Source organism: Haemorhous mexicanus, chromosome 3 (assembly GCF_027477595.1).
Source record: "Haemorhous mexicanus isolate bHaeMex1 chromosome 3, bHaeMex1.pri, whole genome shotgun sequence".
Lineage (NCBI taxonomy): Eukaryota > Metazoa > Chordata > Aves > Passeriformes > Fringillidae > Haemorhous > Haemorhous mexicanus.
In genome coordinates, this window is record NC_082343.1 from 612,879 (window position 1) to 633,592 (window position 20,714).

General features: G+C 38.1%; 1 protein-coding gene across 4 annotated transcripts in view; it reads right to left on the bottom strand.

Annotated features, from left to right (window-relative positions):
* SLX4IP (SLX4 interacting protein) overlaps nucleotides 1–20,714 on the bottom strand; it is a 70,080-nt gene that overhangs the window by 47,571 nt on the left and 1,795 nt on the right. The window contains exon 2 of one of the 4 annotated variants that reach the window (XM_059840442.1): nucleotides 19,176–19,224. The exons of the other annotated variants lie outside the window; for them this stretch is intronic. Within the exon in view, the coding sequence (XP_059696425.1) occupies nucleotides 19,176–19,202 (27 nt within the window). The 5' untranslated portion in view covers nucleotides 19,203–19,224. The remainder of the gene's footprint in view (nucleotides 1–19,175; nucleotides 19,225–20,714) is intronic. 4 annotated transcript variants of the gene reach the window in all.

The window sequence follows — 20,714 nt, forward strand, 5'->3', positions numbered from 1 at the left end:
TTTAAAAGAATTTAAAAAATAAAAATAAAAAATGGTGCATCAGCCCGAGAGAAGACTTTTTTTCCCTGCTTGCTCAAGTTCTGGTCTATATCACTCTCAGTTCCCAAGCCTCTTTCCACTTCTCCTTATCTCAGTCTTCATTTTCCCACTGTCAAAGCCTGTTTTTCCAGGAAGGAAAGTTATGGTAAAGATGAGGAATATTGTTCAGCACCTCTTTGCCCTTTGGCACTGCTATCAAACACTGGGATTTTATCTGCCACATTAGCAGAGATCTTACAAAAAACACATTCCTTTTTGTATAATGTACATGGTGGTCACTCAAACAATAACCAGTAACAGATGTCTGAAGTGAGGAGAATGGACTATTTAAATAGAACTTTATAAATTCTGATGATCCCTTCCCAGATTTGAGACCTTGACACTTAATTTATAACTATCTGTATGGCCCTATCCTTCCCTTTGTGTGTTTATTTCTAGTTCCTACCTGGTAAGGATCCTTTGCCCATCATGCCTTAAGTCTCTCTGTGACCTTGCAGATAATCTTACCCTCAACTTGCCTTCATTTAACAGCGTAGAGATAAAAATGAAAAAAAAAAAAACCAAAAAAAACCCTCTGCAAAGAATCCAGCACCCAAACAAGGAATTCTGTCAGGGCTATGAACTTACATGCTTACATAAAATTACAGGCTTCATTCAGCACCCTGCAATGACCATCTGGGAAAGTTTTCCTTTCAAAGGAAACACAGAAGTATGAAAGAAATGTAACCTGCCAGAGTCCACTGAAATTTTGATGGTACAATATTTGTATGTAGGTCTGCTTTCCAGGGGTTTTCAAACAGTGCCCCCACTCAATATGCATGGGAAATTAAGTAGCAACTGCTTCAAATATTCTTACAGTTCAATATTACAAGAAAGAATGTTAGAATTGGAATTTTAGAAGAAAATGCTCCACAAATCTGTAGCTGTAAACCTTATCTGCCAACAGCACTTTCATTCATATAGAAACAGCAGAACTAAAGATCCATTTGGCATAGTACAGAAGCAGATTTTAAGACTACAGTCTTTATAATGCTGCATTATGTTTAATTACCTTGTTTTCAGAATTCCTTTTAAGATAATAAAGATTTCTGTATGTACTTCTGCATATACATGCTTAAGAAAAAACTGGTTTTTTTTAAATGTCATTAATGATCCATCTCACTAAAACAGAGGATATCACCAATAGTAGAAGCAATGGGAAAGAATAGAATTTTAAATACATGGTCAGATTCTGTCATTGTAACAGCTCTGCATAGATGCAGAACAAGTTTACAGGCACGCACAGAGACTGTCAATTGTTGTACTTGTGGACAAAACTTCTCCTTCAGTACCTTTAGGCTTGTAGGTCCAGTAGAAGTTTTACATTCCTGATTAAATTTTTTGAACAGTCAAATAAAATTAACAATAACCCCAGAAAATGAGCAACTCTCAACATTTAAAAACTTTGCAATCAGCTTCAACAGCAAAACTCCCCATGCATTTTGCTGAAGAGTTTCAGACAGGAATTTCATGACGATATGTAGGAAACAGACTTCCCCTCTCTTCTAAAGGCAGTGCAGCAGTAGGGTTTGCCCTGCACAGGCAGCAGATGAACAGACCTGTGAAGCATTTCCCCAACTGACAGAACATATTACAGGGCAAAAAGTTTCCTTCCTTCCTGGTACAGTGCTGACCTGTGCCCACTCTGCTGGAAATCCACAGCGTTCAAGAGACCAGGCTGACAAGGAGAAAGGCCTCTGTACACAGCAGTAACATTTCTGATAGAACCTGAGCAATGCCTACCAGCAGGCAGGAATTCCATATTAAAACACGTGACAGCAGATGATACAAACATCATCTGATTTCACTGGTCACAAAACCAACCCTGTCATACAATTGTAAGTGTGAAAACCACAGGAACGAATCCAAAGGATGAAGCCCCACATGCTGCAAAAATCACCTACCAAAGACAGGACCGTGCCAACTAACTAAGGAACTTGAACAATATCTGCAGAGCTAGAACAGATATGGCTGAGACTTCACATCTTGCAAGTCTGCATCTTTTTTAAGAGCCACGTAGAAAAGTGTACTCTGGATAAATTAGGTTTAAAAACCTACTTTTTTTTCCCCATGAATTTCAACAGCAAAAAAAAAAAAAAAAAGCCAAACAACCACATCTACTTTACAGATTGAGAGGGAATTACCCTTTGGAAAGCAACTGCTCATTTTTTAATTTAAAAAAATTGATAGTATGCTAGCTGCACAACTGTCTTTGGTAAAAGGAAAGAAAGAACAGAGATGACAGCACATGACAGATTACAGCTCCTGGATGTCAGGAACCACAGAGACAGGAACAAGTGATCACACCATCCATTTAATGATTCACATTAATAAGAGCAAGACAAAAAGAAGACAAAAGAAAAAGACTTGGCTTTAACATGTCCAAGAGCACTATTAAGCTTCGTTATAGTCATATATGGCCATATATTTATCTCTTTGTATTATTTTTTGCTTGAATTTAGTAACCAACTTCCACTCAGGGCTTTTTAAAAAGATGGAAAGACAAGCATTTGTATATAGCAAAGGCAGCAAAACCACATGATATTCAACAATGCGTAAGACCTACTGTGTTGCTGTGGGACACAGATAAATGAAGAGGAAATATTTCCTTATTTGCCTGATATGAAGAATGAGCTCGTGATCTGCTGTAATGTAATTAACATCAAAGAGAACAATAGAGATCAGGGTGTGTAAACATTTTAATTCATTATTAATAATGATTACAACATGGTAGGAGTGCTAGATGCTCCAAATCTTGCTGGCTTTAAAGTTTTTCAATATGCCCTTCAAGCTCCCTTCATTAGGTTTTCAGAGAAATACTGAAGAGTAACAACAACCCACAACAAAACTTCAATTTTATAAACCAAGTATTTCTCCAAAAATTCAGGTAAATGTACAAGTGTTTAAAAGCTGTCCTGAGAAATTCACCCTTTTTGTATGAAATATTTTAAATAACTGTATGAAAATGGAGGGAGTGAAGCAGTGCTGTAACAAAACACAATCACAGTATCCTACAGAATGGCTCGCAGAAAGGCCAAGCACACCACACGTGGTCCTTGATGACTGCAAGCACATTTATGAAGTTAAATGGTCTCTGAATACGAGCCTAGAAAGGGCAGGTGGAAAACTGATGATGGAAAATCTGCCATCTGGTGACACACTGACTCCCACAGGGAAGTGGGCAGGATTGGAAGCCCCACAGACATCTCCCCTGACTGGATCAATACAATTAACGTGCAGTAAACCATCAGCCTCTCTTTGGATTAGTACTGGGCAAGGATAAAACATTTTGCCACCCTGTGACACCTCAGAGGCCTTAGATTCTTCTTCTGGGGTGCAAAGGGGAACATGAAACATAAAACAGACAACTGTGCCCACCATCCCTCAGAATTTACACCTTCCAACATCTGGATATTCCTGCTCTCCTCCCTGCTCCAAGTGGCTGAAAACAGCTTTTCAACCAATTATTCTTGCCACTCGAGGTTTTTTACCAGTTTGAGTATCATTTACTACTCCTAATCCTCATCTCATTATCAAGCCCCTATGAATTCCTGTTTTACTCCTGCTGCTCCATACCTTGGTCTTGTTCCCAGCCTTCTCTGCACCTTTTAGTCCAGTTCTCAGCTTGACACTGCCTGCACATCCCTGCTCCAGCACTGACATCCACCATCCATTTTCACCTCGTTCCTGCTTCACCTCTCTCCTATCACCAGTCTGTTCCTCATACAAACTACTGAATCTCCCTGGAGCCCATTCTATGCCAGCTACCCCCAGGCTCTGCTCCATAATTAACAAAGATCTTCAGCAGGTTTTTTGCTTTTTGTTGTTTTATTTTTATTTTGTCTAAATAAATCATCCCACCCTTTCTCTTTCTTACTTTCAAACTGGAGAGGCTCAATCTCCCCCCTTCTCATCACCAGTGCAGCAGAGGCCACCAAGATCACAGGAGATTCCCTGTCAATAGAGGGTTTTTCTAAATGAAAAGTGAATCTAAAAACTGATTTTCCCAGAGGTGTATAACTTGGTGGGGAGATATCCAAAATAAGGGCAAAGGGCTCATCACAAAACTCCATTTAGAATTACTGCTGTTTCTTAAAGCTTGGGATTTGTTACCAGGCAAAGACTTGGACACATAGCTGGTAGATATGACCAAAATATCACCTTTGCTGGGGAAAAAAAAAATCAAAAATCCAACTATTTTACTAAACAAATTCTTAGCAGGAAATTCATCATTTAAGCTAAGTGCTTAAAATCTTGGAAAACAAAACTGGTATCAAGAATTTAGTTTTAACTAACTGATAGAGATCATTTCGCTCCCTCACTTTGTAAGTTATATTTATAATTTTTTCATCAAAATGAAACTGGACCAGACAGCAGGAATGATGAAACACATAAATACTCTTTGTTCATATGCTGTTTAGGAGAACAGCATCTTAGGGTTTTACAGGGCAAAAGATTAATTCAAATTTTAACAAAACATCTGGTTTGAGGGGTGCTTAGAAATAGCAATAGAATTTAAGGATTTAAGAGAGCATTTAAGTCTTAAAAAAAAAAATAGTGATCTACAAACTGAAAGCTTTCCTAATCTCCTGGATTAATACTGACACATTTATTAAATAGTTTATAACAGTGCCTAAAAATGCAGTTTGCATTTTAAGAGTTTCATCTAAAAGCTTACTCTGTCAGGTGACTATCCCTAAAACTGAACTCCCCCAACAATTTCCCTTATCCATATTACAGTATCTGCATTTTGACGTTTTTAAAGTCAGTCTTATGGACTGATGTGCCATTATTTATATCTCTTAAGTAAAATACTCTTAGAAAAACAAATACTTCAGAACTGCGCAAGGTCATGGAAAAAGCTCAGGTGAAGTATTTTAACCAAGTGCCCCTGAGATCACAGAATTAATTAGTGGCAATTTTCTGAGGAGCACTAGTAAGTTTAACTGATTTCATAGCCTACTTCTAACTAAACAAAAAATTCTTACTGAAGTTTTGCATATTTGTCTGATAAGTTTGGGAGTCTGTTCTTTTTGTTACTTGCAAAACCACAAAAATACATTGAAACTAAATTCATAGACATGTTAATAAATTATCTCTGAGAACAGAGATAAAGGCACTATATAAACCCAAATATTTGTTACTTGAACAGATATGTTGCCCATTAAAGTGCTTTTATGCCATCTTACTCTTAATTAACTCCATACATACATATCCATAAGAAGAACTTGTCTATCAGAACGTGCAATGCTCAGTTCTTTGTGATGAAAATGATATGGCACTTAGATAATACTGCATATGACCACTGCACTTGCAGTTCCTGATGGCAAGAAGAATGCTGGAGACATGCATTAATTACATAAAAATAAGCAAAACAAAAAATCCCAGCTATGTTGAAGCCATGCCAGGTCTCACAAAACTGAGGCTGAAAGAGATGTACATTCCTGCCCCTATAGCTAAATTCCTGTCAAAGAGTAGCTACAGAAGGTTAATTAATCTATTGTACCTGTGCCTACAAATATCAAACAGGTATAAGTACAATATTTATGAAAATTATTGCTCCAATGGCCCTTTGAAGGTCTCAAAGGCAGCTGGGAAAAAAAAAAAAGTCCTTTGTTTTCCTAAAACCGCAGTGATGATGCAAAGTAACTCTTTGATCTATTATATATTTGAAAGCACTAAGCTAAATGCAGACAGTAATTGCTGACAAATCCCAGTAGTAAACAAACCAGTCTCACATTTTACATATTATCAAGAGGCTACAGAATTAATGGTTACAGCCAAAGAAATGTTGACACAGTTGCAGATTAAGCCTTAACATGCTGATCATGTTAAAAATACTGCACAAGAAATATTTTTCCACTTTGTAAAAAGCCAGACTGTTTACATGTGTAAGTGGCTGGAGATCTTGTTGTCTGTGTGTGGTCTTAACATTTCAGTATCATAACCATGAACATAAAGAGAAACAGCATGAAATAACCTATTATACTTACAATCAATGCCAGACTGCAAATATTAGAAGCACTGAGATCTGAGTTTCTGAAAATGAGTATTACAACATACATGTACCTACATACAAAGTTTTTACTTCCTTTTCTACAACATAATAAAAAAAACGGAAACAAAGCTTTTCTAAAAGCAAACAGAGGACTCATATTTCACAAAAATTAAGTTTTCTTCCCTTTACATTGCTTAGAAAGGAAAATAAAATCAAAAAATTTAAAATAACAAACATCTTTGCTAAAAGCTGAGACATTCTGAAACTATGGTAATCTCACTTGTATTGTTTTATCACATGAAATGTATTAAATTTCTCTAGTTGTTACTTGTATACAACTACACATATCACAGCTCTAGTTCCTAATTGTCTTAAATGTCTAATCTGCTGTTTCTTAGCAGATTTTTGCTACAAATTGCTGTTACTAATTTATTTAGGAATCACTGGAAAAATCTCCTGCAACAATTTTTTTTTTCTCTTTTTAATAAAAAGCAAAGCCTTTCAGAGGAAAGAGAGCACTGTGAAATCATTAAGGAGATGCAAGCTCCCTTTACTACAGGGAGACCAATTAGTAGCTTAACCATTCACACACAGCTAAGGACTGCTGATAGGTAAAGGGCACCAAACTGCCCCACCTTCCCACTCCCTAGGTCTAGCCATCCAACATGCAACTTTAAAGGCAAGTATGCAGAATGAACAAAGTATTTTTACTTCAATCACTCAATGCAAGAACTCTCAGTATTTTTCACACTAATTGACACTTCCTGCCACAGCCAGCAACAAAAAGCAGAGGCCCTCATCCTTCCAGCATCTAAAATCTGTGAACCTCACTACCCATGGCTGAAATTCCTAAGATTTCAGAAAAAAAAAAAAAAAAAAAAAAAGGAAAAAGATTGAAAGTACAAGGTTGTACCAAGAACACATCTGTCCAAAGGTGTGAGACAGATTTCTGGTCCTATTGTTCATTTGCATATGTGGGAAGGTGAAGGGGGAAGGAGAAATAACTTATTAAGCTTTCTACATGCTTTCGCCCTATTGATAATTTAACACATGCACAGAAAGCAAAGTTCTTCAAAACAGCTTCTTCTCTAGAATTACAGGATTAATGTTAGAAGAGGAAAAAAAATCAGGAGCATAACTGATGAATAGAATTAACACTGTGGGATCATTCTAATTCCATTTGGGACACACATCTCTCATGAGGCTGAGTTTTCTGTTCCATAAGCTTTTAAGAAAAATAAACATGTCACCAAAAGTCTTTCAAAGTACACTTCCCAAATTAGAGAAGTGATTGAGGAGCCAATAGAGAAGCAATATGTATGAAGGGTAATTCCCTGCAAACACAAACTGTAAATGACCCTTAAAAGGGTCCTTCTAAGCTTCCTGGAGGAAGCAGCGTGGCTCTGAAACCCGGCAGAAGGGCAGGGCACTATCCCCACTGCCCACTCCTCAGAGGGGGGGCTCCTTGGCACAAGTGTCCCGGGGAGGGAGAGCCAAGCAGCACTACAGCATTACCAGGGCTCTCCTGCCCTGTCAGCCTGCCTCCTGGAGCCTGGCTGCTGGAACCCATATTTTTTGGTAAATAAATCATTATGCTGCACATTTCTTCAGTGTGGAATTATTTGTAAACATCCAGCTTTTGCTCCAGTCCAGAAATATTAATAGATTGGTTGAAGACAGCAGCAAACAACAAAGGAAGGCCTAAGAATTTATTTTGTTCAATGCCAGACTGCAAAAACTTCTGTGGAAATCAGAGGGGAAACTCCAGAACACACAAGCATTCCGTGGCAGATTGCCTTTTTCTTCAGGTAGTGGAGTGCTCATTCCAATCCCAGCACCTGTTCACGTGCAATCTGTTCCTCAGGAACTTCACGGCAATTTTTTGCATTTTTATGCTTATGATCTGCAATTTAAAAGGCCAAAGAGACTCCCCTGCAATTCAGCATCAGTCATACAGGTGACAGCTGATGCTACAGTTACTCCCAGCCCATAGGACAGACCTTCCACAGCCTGTTCCACGACCCTGCCACTTTTCACTTTACACCTTCCCCTAGGTCTGCCTGATTTTTAAGCCTCTTTACAGTGCTGCTGTAAACATGACAATAACAACAAGGGAGATCTTTGCTGCTGAGAATGAGCCCTCACAGAAGGGAATTTTCACATTTTTCACTTTGTGGAAAAACCTGGAATCCTCACCCTAAACACACAGGAACCTCCACCACACAGCCCAGAAGAAAACTGCAAAGCCTTGCTGGTTTTTCACCACACCAGTAAGGTTATAGGTAACACAGCATCTAAACTGAATTCTATTCTCACAGATTTGGACTAATGTCTAACTATTTTAACATTTAAACAAGTAGCACATGGACTCTTTGAGGAGATCCAAAGCACTACTGAGAACACAAGGGAACTAATCCAAACATCTTGAGGTCACTGAACTGACTTGCAGATGGTCAAGTGAGAGAAATGAGCAAGCCACTTGTTGGTCAGGGCCTAAGCACCCAATCTGTGCGGCAGTCCAAAGAGAAAGAAGGGGTACTTCAAAGCCAAGTACCAATATGATGGCAGCCAGCAGCAGCAGAGACAATTTGGATTTGGGCAGTACTACAGAGTAGATGCTCTTGGTGAATGAGCTTAGCTTCTTAAGTACCATTACCCTGCCTCTTCTGAAACTACCACTTGTATCAAGTTAAAGTCACCAGTATCTCTGTGGATAAGATTTTTGAAGTATTCTCTCCTTCTAAACTAGTTTTATATTTGGAGTCCACAGTGAAGATCAAATTTTCTATTCGGTTTTAGGAGTCTGTGATCATCACTGGTACTCCTACCACTTCGTAACAGCTCAAATACCCTAGCCTACTTAGAAATATGGAAATTATCTTTTGCCAACTTCATTTTCCCTGCTTGGAGTGTGAATGCTGCCTCATAATGGCAGATAAAGTTACCTCCTCTCGTCACAGCACTGGCTACCAACAAGAGAGCTTTAAGTGACTTTCTAGGTGTACAGTTTGAAACACTGTGAGATTCCTTGATGCTTGCTTAAAGAAAGGCAGGTTCTAATGATAGCCGAGTATCATGTCACTTCTGAACTTACAATGTTTTTTAATTGTATTCTTCACCACTGTATTTTTCCTTCCCAAAATCTATATCATAGCTCAAAACCACATATCATAGGAATTTAGAAAACCAGATTAAATCCCAACAGTTCCAACATGCTTAATAATGCAGGCCTCTCCAAAATAGCAACAACAAATGAACCATCTCTAATAACCCTACAGAAAATAGCTTCAAATTAGCAAAGAGTTTTCTGAACTATGTAGAATATGCTGAGCATCTGTAATTAAATCTCTTTCCAGTTCATAATCAAAAACTACCCCTAGCTGTATCCTCCAAATATTCTACAAAAAAAAAATTCCTGCCAATTATCAGGGTGAAGGGATATAGACAAAGACACATTTTCCTTAACATTTTTTTGTCCTTTGAGGTCATCTCTACACACCACCCCATTTCCACCAAACAATAAAAGCAAAATTAAACATTATATTCAATTTAATGAACTACACATAAATTGACATATAAATATTTAAAACTAGTGACAAACTCAATCAATTTTCTGAAGAAATCTGTAAACGAATGTTGCTTTTTTATTCCACACATGGTAGCCAATGATTTAATCACTGCTCTCTGCTATTCAACTATTTTATGTTATGCTTCAAACTCTCTGTAGTCATTGTCTGAGATGAGAATATGTTGCTGTTTGATTGCTTTTTTAAATTATGGGATTAATTTTCAACTTTTGATGTGTCAGGCTTAATCCTATCATCCACGTTGTTTGTAAATTCCCTGAACCATGGATTGTGACTGTGTCAGTTTAACACCCAGGCAAATGAGAACCAGAGACGTGCAGACAATACCACAGAGGGAATGAATAACTCTTTGTACGTTTGTTTTCCACTGCTGAAGATTACCTTATTATGGCAGGGCAGCACACTCTGGTCCAGCTCAATGATTCTCCTTCCTATTTTTATGCAGTAAGAATGTCAAAATAAAGAAGGGAAAGCTATATTCTGCGTGACCCTACTAGCTGTCACATCCTAGGATCTTGGCATTGAACAGATCCTACAGATTCTCTTTAATGGCCCAAGAGTTAGCTCTTTCCCAACTCTTAAGTTCAGCAAATATTTTCTCTTCAGATCTGTACGTTGCTCTTCTCTCAGACTTGATCTTTATGATACAAAGCAGGATAAACCACAGCCTTGTGGTTTATATTTGGTCCATTATGAGTGCTATTAAATCACTGGGCTATTCAATGAACAAAGACACTCTTCAGAGTTTACAACAGGAGAATATTGGCTCAAGCTTGAAAGGCTGTATTTAACTACACCTTATATAAACTACTGTTTCACCAGCTGAGCGGTGTCAGATGTGCCAGGCATCGTACTAATCCTGGAAACTAAGCAGGGACGTGCAGAGAGGACCTTGCACACAGAACAGAACTTAGTTTGGCTTACTTACCACATAACTTTTTAGAGTAAAATGAGGATAAAATTATTGAAGTAACTTTACAAACCTCAGTCATCAACGATATGAAAATGCTGAGAAAATGTTCTGTGGCTATGACACATTTTCTTGGGTGGAAACCACTGTGTCATTCTTCCTTATCTCTGTTCCCACTCTCCCTCGAGACTCACAACTGACTATTCTGCAACAAGCTTTGATGCAACATTTTTACAGTGATTCTCCACTTGAATGCTATCACATAGTACACATCAAGCTACACAGAAAAAGGAATAAAATCTCAGTTTGGCCAAATCCAGGACATCCTGCAAGAGGATCTGTCTGTAAAACACACCTATATATAGCAAAAATAGCAAAGGGCCCTCAGTGACAGTCAAAGACAAAAAAGCACAAATCCAAGAGAGATGGCACTTGCCCTTAAGGCTTCATAAATGGACCCTACTTCCCTAGCAAAGCGTACACAGCCAAGAGGAAAACACAGCAGTGAAGATTTTGGTTCAAAACGCCAGCACACAATCTAGATCACAAACTATTTTTTCCCACTTTCACAAGTGAAAAGCTTTCAGTTAGTTACAAACACTGCTGTGCAGTAAGAAGGCAGAGTTGCCTCTCACGTATGCTTCGTTCAAAGCACTGCACTCCTTGAAGCAGAGAAATAAACAACAGATGAGCTTCACATGCCAAGGGCCAGACACCACGGCCTGGCAAGAGCCACCTTCACTCACCCAACTCTCTCTGAGTTAACGAGCACACACAGCTGACCTGACTCCTATGCCTTATGGAAAGGTGCTTATTCTTTCTGTCCTTTGGCCAAGCAACATCACACAAAGGCAGGAGGAGATGGATTCTGTAAAAAACAGCACCACAGCAGAAGGGCCCCAGAGCAGACACACTGTACAGGAGTTGTGTTCTGCAGGGAGAGTTCTCCTCTGTCAGTAAGAGACCTCTTCGCTCCTTTTTGGGGCTTGAATTTCTAAGAGGTTTTTAATGTTATTACCTAATTTCTTTATTAGATCTGCAACACTTTGCCTTTCCATTACAACATTGCTTGTGGTAATGAAAATGATGGAGACATATTCAGAGAAAAAACAAATACCACCATGCAAACAAGCCATGACTTTTCCACACGTAATTTGCTGACAAAGTTTGTATGACTGATATTAAAACAGCTAAGAAATCTATCTTACTTCTACATTTTTTTAAATATCTGAAGCTAATTTTAAATTCTGATGAGACCATTCTTTTTCAAACTAGGCAAGTTTTTAGCACAAAATAAACACATGTTCATTATCTAAGTTTAAAATGAATCATTTGGAAAATAAATTGGAAAAAAACTCAAGCAGAAGTGAAGATGTAACAAAAAAAAATTAAGGAGTTTGCATATTAAATTTTAAAGCATGAATTACTTAGCCAACATCTGTTTATATTAGTCATTATTGTAGCAAGTTTCAATCATACATGTTAGGAGTAATTTAATATAGAGACTTTCTTAAGCATTGTATGTCAGAAATATTTCCAGTCAAAAGAGGGAAACTAGGTAAGGACAAAAATCACCAGTCAAACTCCTCATCATTTAAGAGTCAGTGACCCATCCCACACTACCCTACATTCAAATCCTTGTTGAGAACCTTTTTTTACCTTATAACATAAAAATCATCCACATACAAGTCTAATGCAACAGGTTTTTTTCATATTTCTATTTTAATTCACCCATCCTTTTGCAGTCCCTGGGGAACCACAAGTCAGCAATGCAGAGGATTTAATTTTACTTGTTTCATACTGGAATTAAAATCCATTTATATTTTATTATTTGGCTGTATTACTTTTCCATATTTTTCCAACCTAACTTCCTTACACACTGACATCATAGACAAACACAATACATTAAAAACACAGATAAGCTGGACTGAGAAAGACCATTTATGGAATAAATTAGCATGTCCTTAGTTAAGCTACAGCATGCTAGCAATATACTTCTACAGGCTCTGATCCAAAACACATTGACTCCAGTGAGGTTTGGGTCAGATCCACTGCAAGAAGAACTTAATTCAGTAGTGGTAAATTAAATCCAAAACGTATAATTTGATTAGAAATCACTTCAAGTAACACTGTGAAGAATGTTGGTGACTGCTTCACAGCTCATACAGATTTTAGTTCCTTAAACTATTATTAAAAGAAGTCTGGAATTTCAATTTTTTCCAACCACACTGTCGCACTTAATTGGGCAGCTGTCAACTGTTAGAAAATAACTGCAGCATCATCTCTTTTAGAAGAACTAGTGTGGGAAGTGAAACACTTCATGGGAGCTAAACTTTCTGGAGTCATGGTAATGAATCTGTTTTCATCAGGTGACCATGAGTCATCATTTTATCAGCAGTTTAAAGGGTTTTCACAACAGCTGAGCGTCAGAGCTGCCCGTGCACAGCCATGACTGCAGCACAACAATGAAACAGGGGGCCATGTGCTCTGGTACCATTATTTAAGGAAAAGTCTGGCTACTGACTCAAGAAAAATACTGCGAAGTCACGGCTGAGTAAGCTCTGCAGGGAGCACAAAATGTCCAGAAACAAAGCTTTTCTTTGAGAATTGAAACTAAGAAATAATTTTGCTATTAAAAATAGATGCCTTTTAAGGAAGTTGTGAACTACATGGATGAACCATCAGGAAAGAATGAAAACGTGTTGTCAGTCATTTCCCATTTACTCCACAGTCCTGTCAGAATACACTCTTACACCAAATATTCAGCTAGCTCCCACACACTAGAATCCATCTACATTGTCCAAAGAGAGGCTACATGAAAAATTACCAAAAATCATTACAATAAATTTTCATTATCATACCACCAAGAGCAAAATCTGAAGTTCTCCATCATGAAACTGTTACCAGGTAGTGCATGAAACATGGATCTCCCTCCCTCCCAGCCTACTAACCTCCATCTGAACCCACTGGAAAGAACTGAAGAATGTCACCTACAGCGTAAGCTGAAGCCTCTCCCAGGACCTAAAGACACTCGGTGACCCCACGCAGCATCGCTGCTAAGCCCTCATGTTTTGCTGGACTCAGGGAGATTCAAGTCTGCTTCTAAGTTTCCCATCCCTTCTTCCTTCAGGGCTGGACTCTGGGGTCAAGCAGGCAGCACCACCAGGATCTCCACAAAGCCGAACTGTGGAGGTGTAAAACCTGGCAGTAGTGGTCAGAAATAAAGCACATGGCAAGTATCATGGAACTTACATCTTTGAATTAATTAGATTTTTAAAATAACCCCACATTACTTAGGATGTTGGGTATTTAGAATCCCATATCACTGCCCCAGCAGTATAGTGCTCACAGTTAGCAAAAAAACTGATTTTCATGCACAAGTGGTACTTTAAAAACTAATCAGATTTGAATTACCAAAAGAAGTAATTCAAGTTGAATGATCCTTTTATTCCTTATTTGATGTGATCCCATGAAAGCAGTGTTTCCACTATTGTTGTTTATCCCTCTGGCTTCCTATTCCTTTCTCCTTCTGCTAACACTTTAATCTCTCAACTCTTCATCCAGTCATCATTTCCCTAGGCTTGAAAATTAATCCTCTGAGGTCAGCGAGGAAACTTCCATTGACTCCAGGAGATTTAGAACTATATTGTACACTTAATTTTCCTCTCCCTTCTACCTCCCAACTTCCTCTTTTGTTTCTTCTGGAACTTATTTACTCATCACTTTAGCCATTCCATATCTGGTCCCATGAAATTGGGAATTTACTGGAGCATTAAGAAAGAGAACTAAATAGGTGTCCTTCCAGCCATTATTATTGTTTGCAGTTCCTATTTCAAATCACATTCCCTCCTGCCCATTTTTGATCATCTTCTTTAAGACTTCTAAGCCCTTTTAGACAAGTATCCTATTTTATCCGTTTATACAGAAACAAACAAGACAGCTGAGTGAAGTGTGATGTTACTTGACAATTCCAATTTCAACCACCTGTATTTCCATCTGTTCTGAGCAATATCACTTCAGGAAAGTTCCATCTCTAGAAAACCACTATTTAATGCTTAACATAACCATTTCTAAATTTTAAAGACCCAAACAGCAAATATAAGAACACACAATACATGTAAAACTCAACAACCCTTAATCTGTTTGGAGAACACCAGCACCTCGGTTTTACATTTAGAACACTTTAGAAAATTCTATTTAAATCACAGAAACCTAATCTTAGCATTTCTGTATTGAAACATTTGAGTACTCCAACCACAGGAATTTCGCATACAAAATATCTTCATTTTGCAGTGAAGGGGAAAAGAAATGAACATCAGAAATACTGTATCTATTGGGTAATTTAACTAAGTACTCTTTAAAAAAAGACTCCTTCTCAAACCAAAACTCAGAATGCTAACATGCTCACAACTATGTACACAAAAAAACAGCTGTAGAATCAGTCTCATAACTCTGAGCAGTCACATAATATAAAAATTTACTTTAAATAAAACCAGCATTTCTTATCCTTGCTCTCCACTTGAGAGCACTGCACACATGTATCTGTGGACTTACTATAGCAGTAAACACACCTGTTATCCCTAATCACTCACTGTATGGACCAGAGATAAATAAAGAATCAGGTAAGAAAACCTACTCATCTCCATAGTTGTTTTCTCTCCAAACAACTCCCAAGAAGAAGAAAACACATCAATTTCTCACAAAAACATTATGGCTTAACCATATATTTACAGGAATGTTGATCAGCTAACTGAACGGGCACTTTCACAGAAACGTGCACTTTAATCTGTCAAGCCCTCTGAGGCGTCACCAAGAATCATCCAAGTGGGCACACCTGGTGGAGAAATCTTTGCCAATGTACTGTCCCTGGTAGCTAAAAAAAGAAAACGTTGCAAATATCAAAATAGATTCTCGTCTTGTTACTCCACACCCAAGACAACCCACAGGTGTGTGAGCAGACCTCAAAAAGGCCCAGCCAGGGCTGTCAGTCCATACTGGGACAGTATGTCTGACAGGAACATGGCTTTCCACTTCCTTCTACCTGCTGTTCCAGCCTATAATCAATGCTCTTGCTACACACACTTTCCTTCGTGGAGCACTCCTAAGTTCAAAAGACAGATGTTAGGATGCCTTTGGTTGTAAATCAGTATCTTAATGATTACATTAAGATAAATCAATGTAAAAAACAAAGTACACAAACTGATCATATTACAATCCCACTGTAATTTTCCTGTCCAATCACAGCCAGTATTTCCATCTTTGTTCCCAATATAAAACAAAAAGCTGTGCTTGCTGTTTCAAATGAACTTGCCACTTAAAGCAAGCAAAAAATTAGCAGGAAGGATCAAAAAAGTTACAAAAATGTCCAGCATGCAATAATTTAAATTGGTAACAAGGAGTAACAATGCTGAAAAATCAACTGCAGAGTGAGCTGGACTACCAGAGGGAACACTAAAACTACAATTATCTTAATCCAAGGCCTACAAATCGGAGACAGAACACTGCTCCAAGTAGGAAACAAAGCAAAAAAAAAAAAAAAAAGCTTCCCTTTGAGCTGAGCTATTGAAATGTAGTAACAAGTTACTCTTCTGTCTTTGGCAAATGAACAAATTGCAGAAAACAGTAAATGAAATTTTTCTATTGAAGCCATAAAAATTACTATATTTAGTTCTGCAGCTTGGCATGAATAAAGTCAATTTACACAATTCTGGAAGAGGAATTCTTTCTACTTTGTCCAAAGTTTTAAACAAGGCCCTAGTGATATTATATTTGAAATCCATATAGAGTTCAAGATTTTGCTTTAAGCCTCACCAATTAAAGTTAAGATTTATTTCTCAGAACAGCAGTAAAATATTGTAGCAACACACAGAGAAAGATTAATTAAATTCATATGGTGGGGGTATTTTTCCATGCAATGCTTATGAAATATCAATATAAAATAGAAAACTGATGATCAAATTAACTTGCAGAAAAGGTTATCTATTGCAAATCACAAGACTGCATCATGCAGCTGCTTGGTAGGTGAAGAATGTGTGTTTAGGACCTAAAGTAGTTTCTGTATTAAGGTTTAAAGCTATTTTACTGCATCAATTAGTTTATTTCAATCTCTCTTAATGGCCCGTAAAGCCGAGTTTAGGCTCGCCTCTCAAAACCAGACCAATTGCTCCCTCCTCTGGAAGTCACCGACCATTACACCGGGGTGCCGAGCTGCGCAGATAAAACGCGCACCGATAAGAGGCTAAGCTAAACAAATTAGAGGGGGTTTCCACTTAATTTCCTGATAGTCGGCTAGGATTTGACAGACTGATAACCTGCACTTTTCATTCTCTTACCAGAAAGATTTACATACACAGGTTTACAAAATCTAAAAGCTTAAAAGTAGGGAATGTAGATGAGGTGAGGCCCCTAAAACATGGAATCATGGAGTGGTTTGGGTTAAAGGGGACCTTAGAAACCATCCCTCCTCCAGTTCTATCGTCCCACCAGGGCCAGGGACACCCTCCACTAGACCAGGTCAGACTGGATGGGGCTCTGAGTGGCCTTGGACACTTCAAGGGATGGGGCATCCACAAACTTCTCCTGGCTACCTGTTCCAGTGTATCACCACCCTCATAAGGAAGATTTTCTTCCTAAAACCTAATGTAAACCTGCTCTCCTTCAGTTTAAACCCATTCCCCTTTTTCTTGTCACTACATGCTCTAGGGAATAGCCCCTTTACACCTTTCTTGTAGACTCCTTTCAGGTACTGGAAGGCCACAATTAGGTCACCCTGAAGCCCTCTCCAGGCTGAACAACCCCAGTTCTCTCAGCCTTTCCTCACAGGAGAGGGGCTCCATCTTCTTGTCTCTCTTGTGGACTTGCTCCAACACATCTGTCCTGAACATTTTCAGACTCAGTAAAATACTCCCATCAGCTTTAAACACAAGGAATCTAAAATAGAGAATAGAGTGTTTTCTGTACTCTGCCTGCAGTGATAAGTAGGAATAGTTTTTAATGGAGAATCTATTGCATGGGGATCTTCTGTGCAAAATTTACATGAAAGCTGAAAACTCTTAGAAAATACTCACATGAAATACAAATCCAGTGTATTTAAAGAAGCAAAACTTGACATACAAAATCCCTGACCTAACAAGGTAAAAAAAGTTAATCTGTTCACCAAGTGAATTTCAATCAGGTCAAGGTAAAGCTAATTTTCAGCATTTGGTACATGCAAAAACCTACTTTCATTTCTCACATACTGTAAGAAAGAAAAAGTTGTATTCCATTAGCATTTTGAAAAGCTTTGATACTGCTTACCTACAGACATGCTCAATGAGAACCTAGCCCTTGCTCAGGCAGTCAGGGATGCAAAACTTGGTGACTGCAAGGTCCGTGCTGAATACCAGCTACACATCCTTGCTGAATAATGAAGCTGTAATGATGCAGGTCAGAAACCAAGAGTCTGCAGGCTTTCTATTGAGTAAAGACATGCCAACTCACACCACATTTTTTATTGGACACTTACATGAATATTGATGATATCAAGCATTCTCAGCTGAGAAAAAGCAATGCCTTCAGCCTCATCTCCTGTTATTATCCACATCAGTGGTGCACAGACTCGGAGTATCAGCTCAAATGTGCTCAAAATCAAATATATTTCTCCTTTAAGTCCCTCTGTCACCTCAGCAGCACTGAATAATATGATACTGTTAACCTTCTGGAGGTTTACAGTCCCAATAGTAAAAATATAAAGCAAACATGCCACTAAATGACAGCGGTTTTCCTTGGAAAGAACACATAGCACACAAAAATTAAGTGCTTGGTCTTCTCATTAAACAGGTTGGTTACCCACAAAACCAAGCTTTGACAGCTTCCACAGCCTGATCACTCAGGAAGGATTTTGTAGCTGCCCTCCAAAAAATTCCAAGCATAACCACCAGAAGAAAAATCTGTTGTGTTATGAAAATTCCATAAGTGTTTGGAAAAACACTTCCAAGAGAATAATATGTTGTGCTAATCACAATTAGGTTTATTTATTGATTAGCTGGTATAGTTACAGTAGTAGAATTATGAAGTGTTATGTTTATTACAGAATGCTTTGAAAAGTTTTGCTCTTCAGCTCATAACTAAAAGTCTGGGACTGCTTGCAAAATGAACTTCAATAGCATTTTATTGCACATGAAATAGCCAATCCCTGAAAATGGAAAAAGCAGCAAAAAAAAGAGAGAGAAATAAATGAATACTTTAGGAACATTGCTACAACTTAACCCTCAGAACTGGGAATTACATAAATAGCATTACAAGATTACAGTAAGAAAAGAATCCACCCAAAATTTTACTTCAGGTAGCAAATAGTGTTTTATGGAGAATTCATGCAGTTTCTAATTCTTGCTGCACAACTAATCACTTTTAGGTACAGCCTTTTAATCCTCAGCTGACCCCAGACACACTCTGCCATGATACAGCAGCAACTCCAAGTTTGCTTCCCGAGGGAGAGAAAAGCTCATATAAAGTATGCTACCATGACCAGAAACCTGAAGGATGCACTTTTAGTATCAACAGACACATTCTAAGCAGTATTACAGATTCATTATTTTTTTTAAAGCTATGACATTCTACTTACCTTAATGACAAATTTGTTGGATGCCATGATAGGTCAGTGTAAGCTGGTCCTATAAAAAACCAATTAAAAGTGATCTCTACAGCAATCAAAAATGAATTTTACATCTGACCCATTCCTTCACGACTACTGTTCTTCAAACCCAACACTCTGCTTTAAAAAACACAAAGAAAACTCTTGTTTAAAGGACAATTCCTTACCTGTGTTGGTTTCTTTAACTGAACCTCATAACTCTAGAGGCACTTTGCATCCAACACAGGAAACACAAACTTAGAACTCTTTCAAGTAAGAAACTACAGCTTTTGGCTCACCTGGTATCCATCCATCCATACACGTTATGTATATTGAAAATTCTATATTACACACACAAGCAGCATAACCCAAGTCCTATGGTGGTTGCACAAAAGCAAAGTGAACTTGGGACATCCTCCTCTCTTGCTTATCCCAAACAGGACCTAAATCACTTAATTTGGGATCCTAAGTGAAAATATTAAAAATTGAGCAATGTGTACACATTTCTCATTGCATGCTTCAAATTATCAAGTACTGTGATAGAGCTGCCAAATTTCAGGACACAAGTCAGGTTGGGGATACGTGTTTCTGTCAGGTACTACCACTTTTGCATTTCAAAATGCAGTTGTTATCACTGTTTGACTTCAAAAAAGTGTAAAACAAGATAAACACCCCCTTTAAAACTACATGGCATAGCACAGATTATTTTAATCTTAAGATTCCCAACAGTCCTTCCACAGAAGCTGGAATACCATCATGCCTTGTGCCACGCTGCTATCATTCTCCCTTGCACCAAACAGCCCTGGAAAGTGCTCCATTTTATCAGATTAAGTCCTGACAACTTTACTGATGGCAATTTTGAGAAACACAATGGAAAGAACAGAGCTCTGGACCACTTGAAACATCCCATTTCGGTTCAGTCATGTAGTAAACTCAGCTGAACTTACCTGAGCACCCCTTGATTTCTTTCTGGTAACAATCTACTTTCCAGAATACTACTGTTGCAACATGTCTGCTGCTACCGATGTGAGAACTGCTGGCAGGCAGCAAACCCCTCCAAATACAATTTACAAAATAATAGAAGAAAAACATAACAAGGAAAAGGACGCACAAGAAAAGTTAGCTTAGGTTCAGTTTGCTCTTCCTGGGAGTAAGCTGACTTTGGGAGTTTGCCAACTACCCCATTCTTTGCACTGACCACACAGATAAGACAAAGGAAATAGAGCAGACAGACAAAATGTAAGCAAATCCACAGAAAACAAAAAGGAAAATATTTTATGTGTGAGCCATCAGGAAAATCACTGATGTGACACAGGTGAAAAAATACTCAATACTAAGACATCAGAAGATGAGGAAAACCACTCATCAACTGTTCAAGAAAAAAAAACAACTACCCCAAAACAATTTGCCATTTCCAGTGTTTAAAAAAAAAACACCAAACACCAAAAACACAGATCTGTTACAACTGGTACTGTTTGACAGCAAGATTCTGTCTCATGGAATGCTTTTTGTATTGCAAACCTCTAAAGT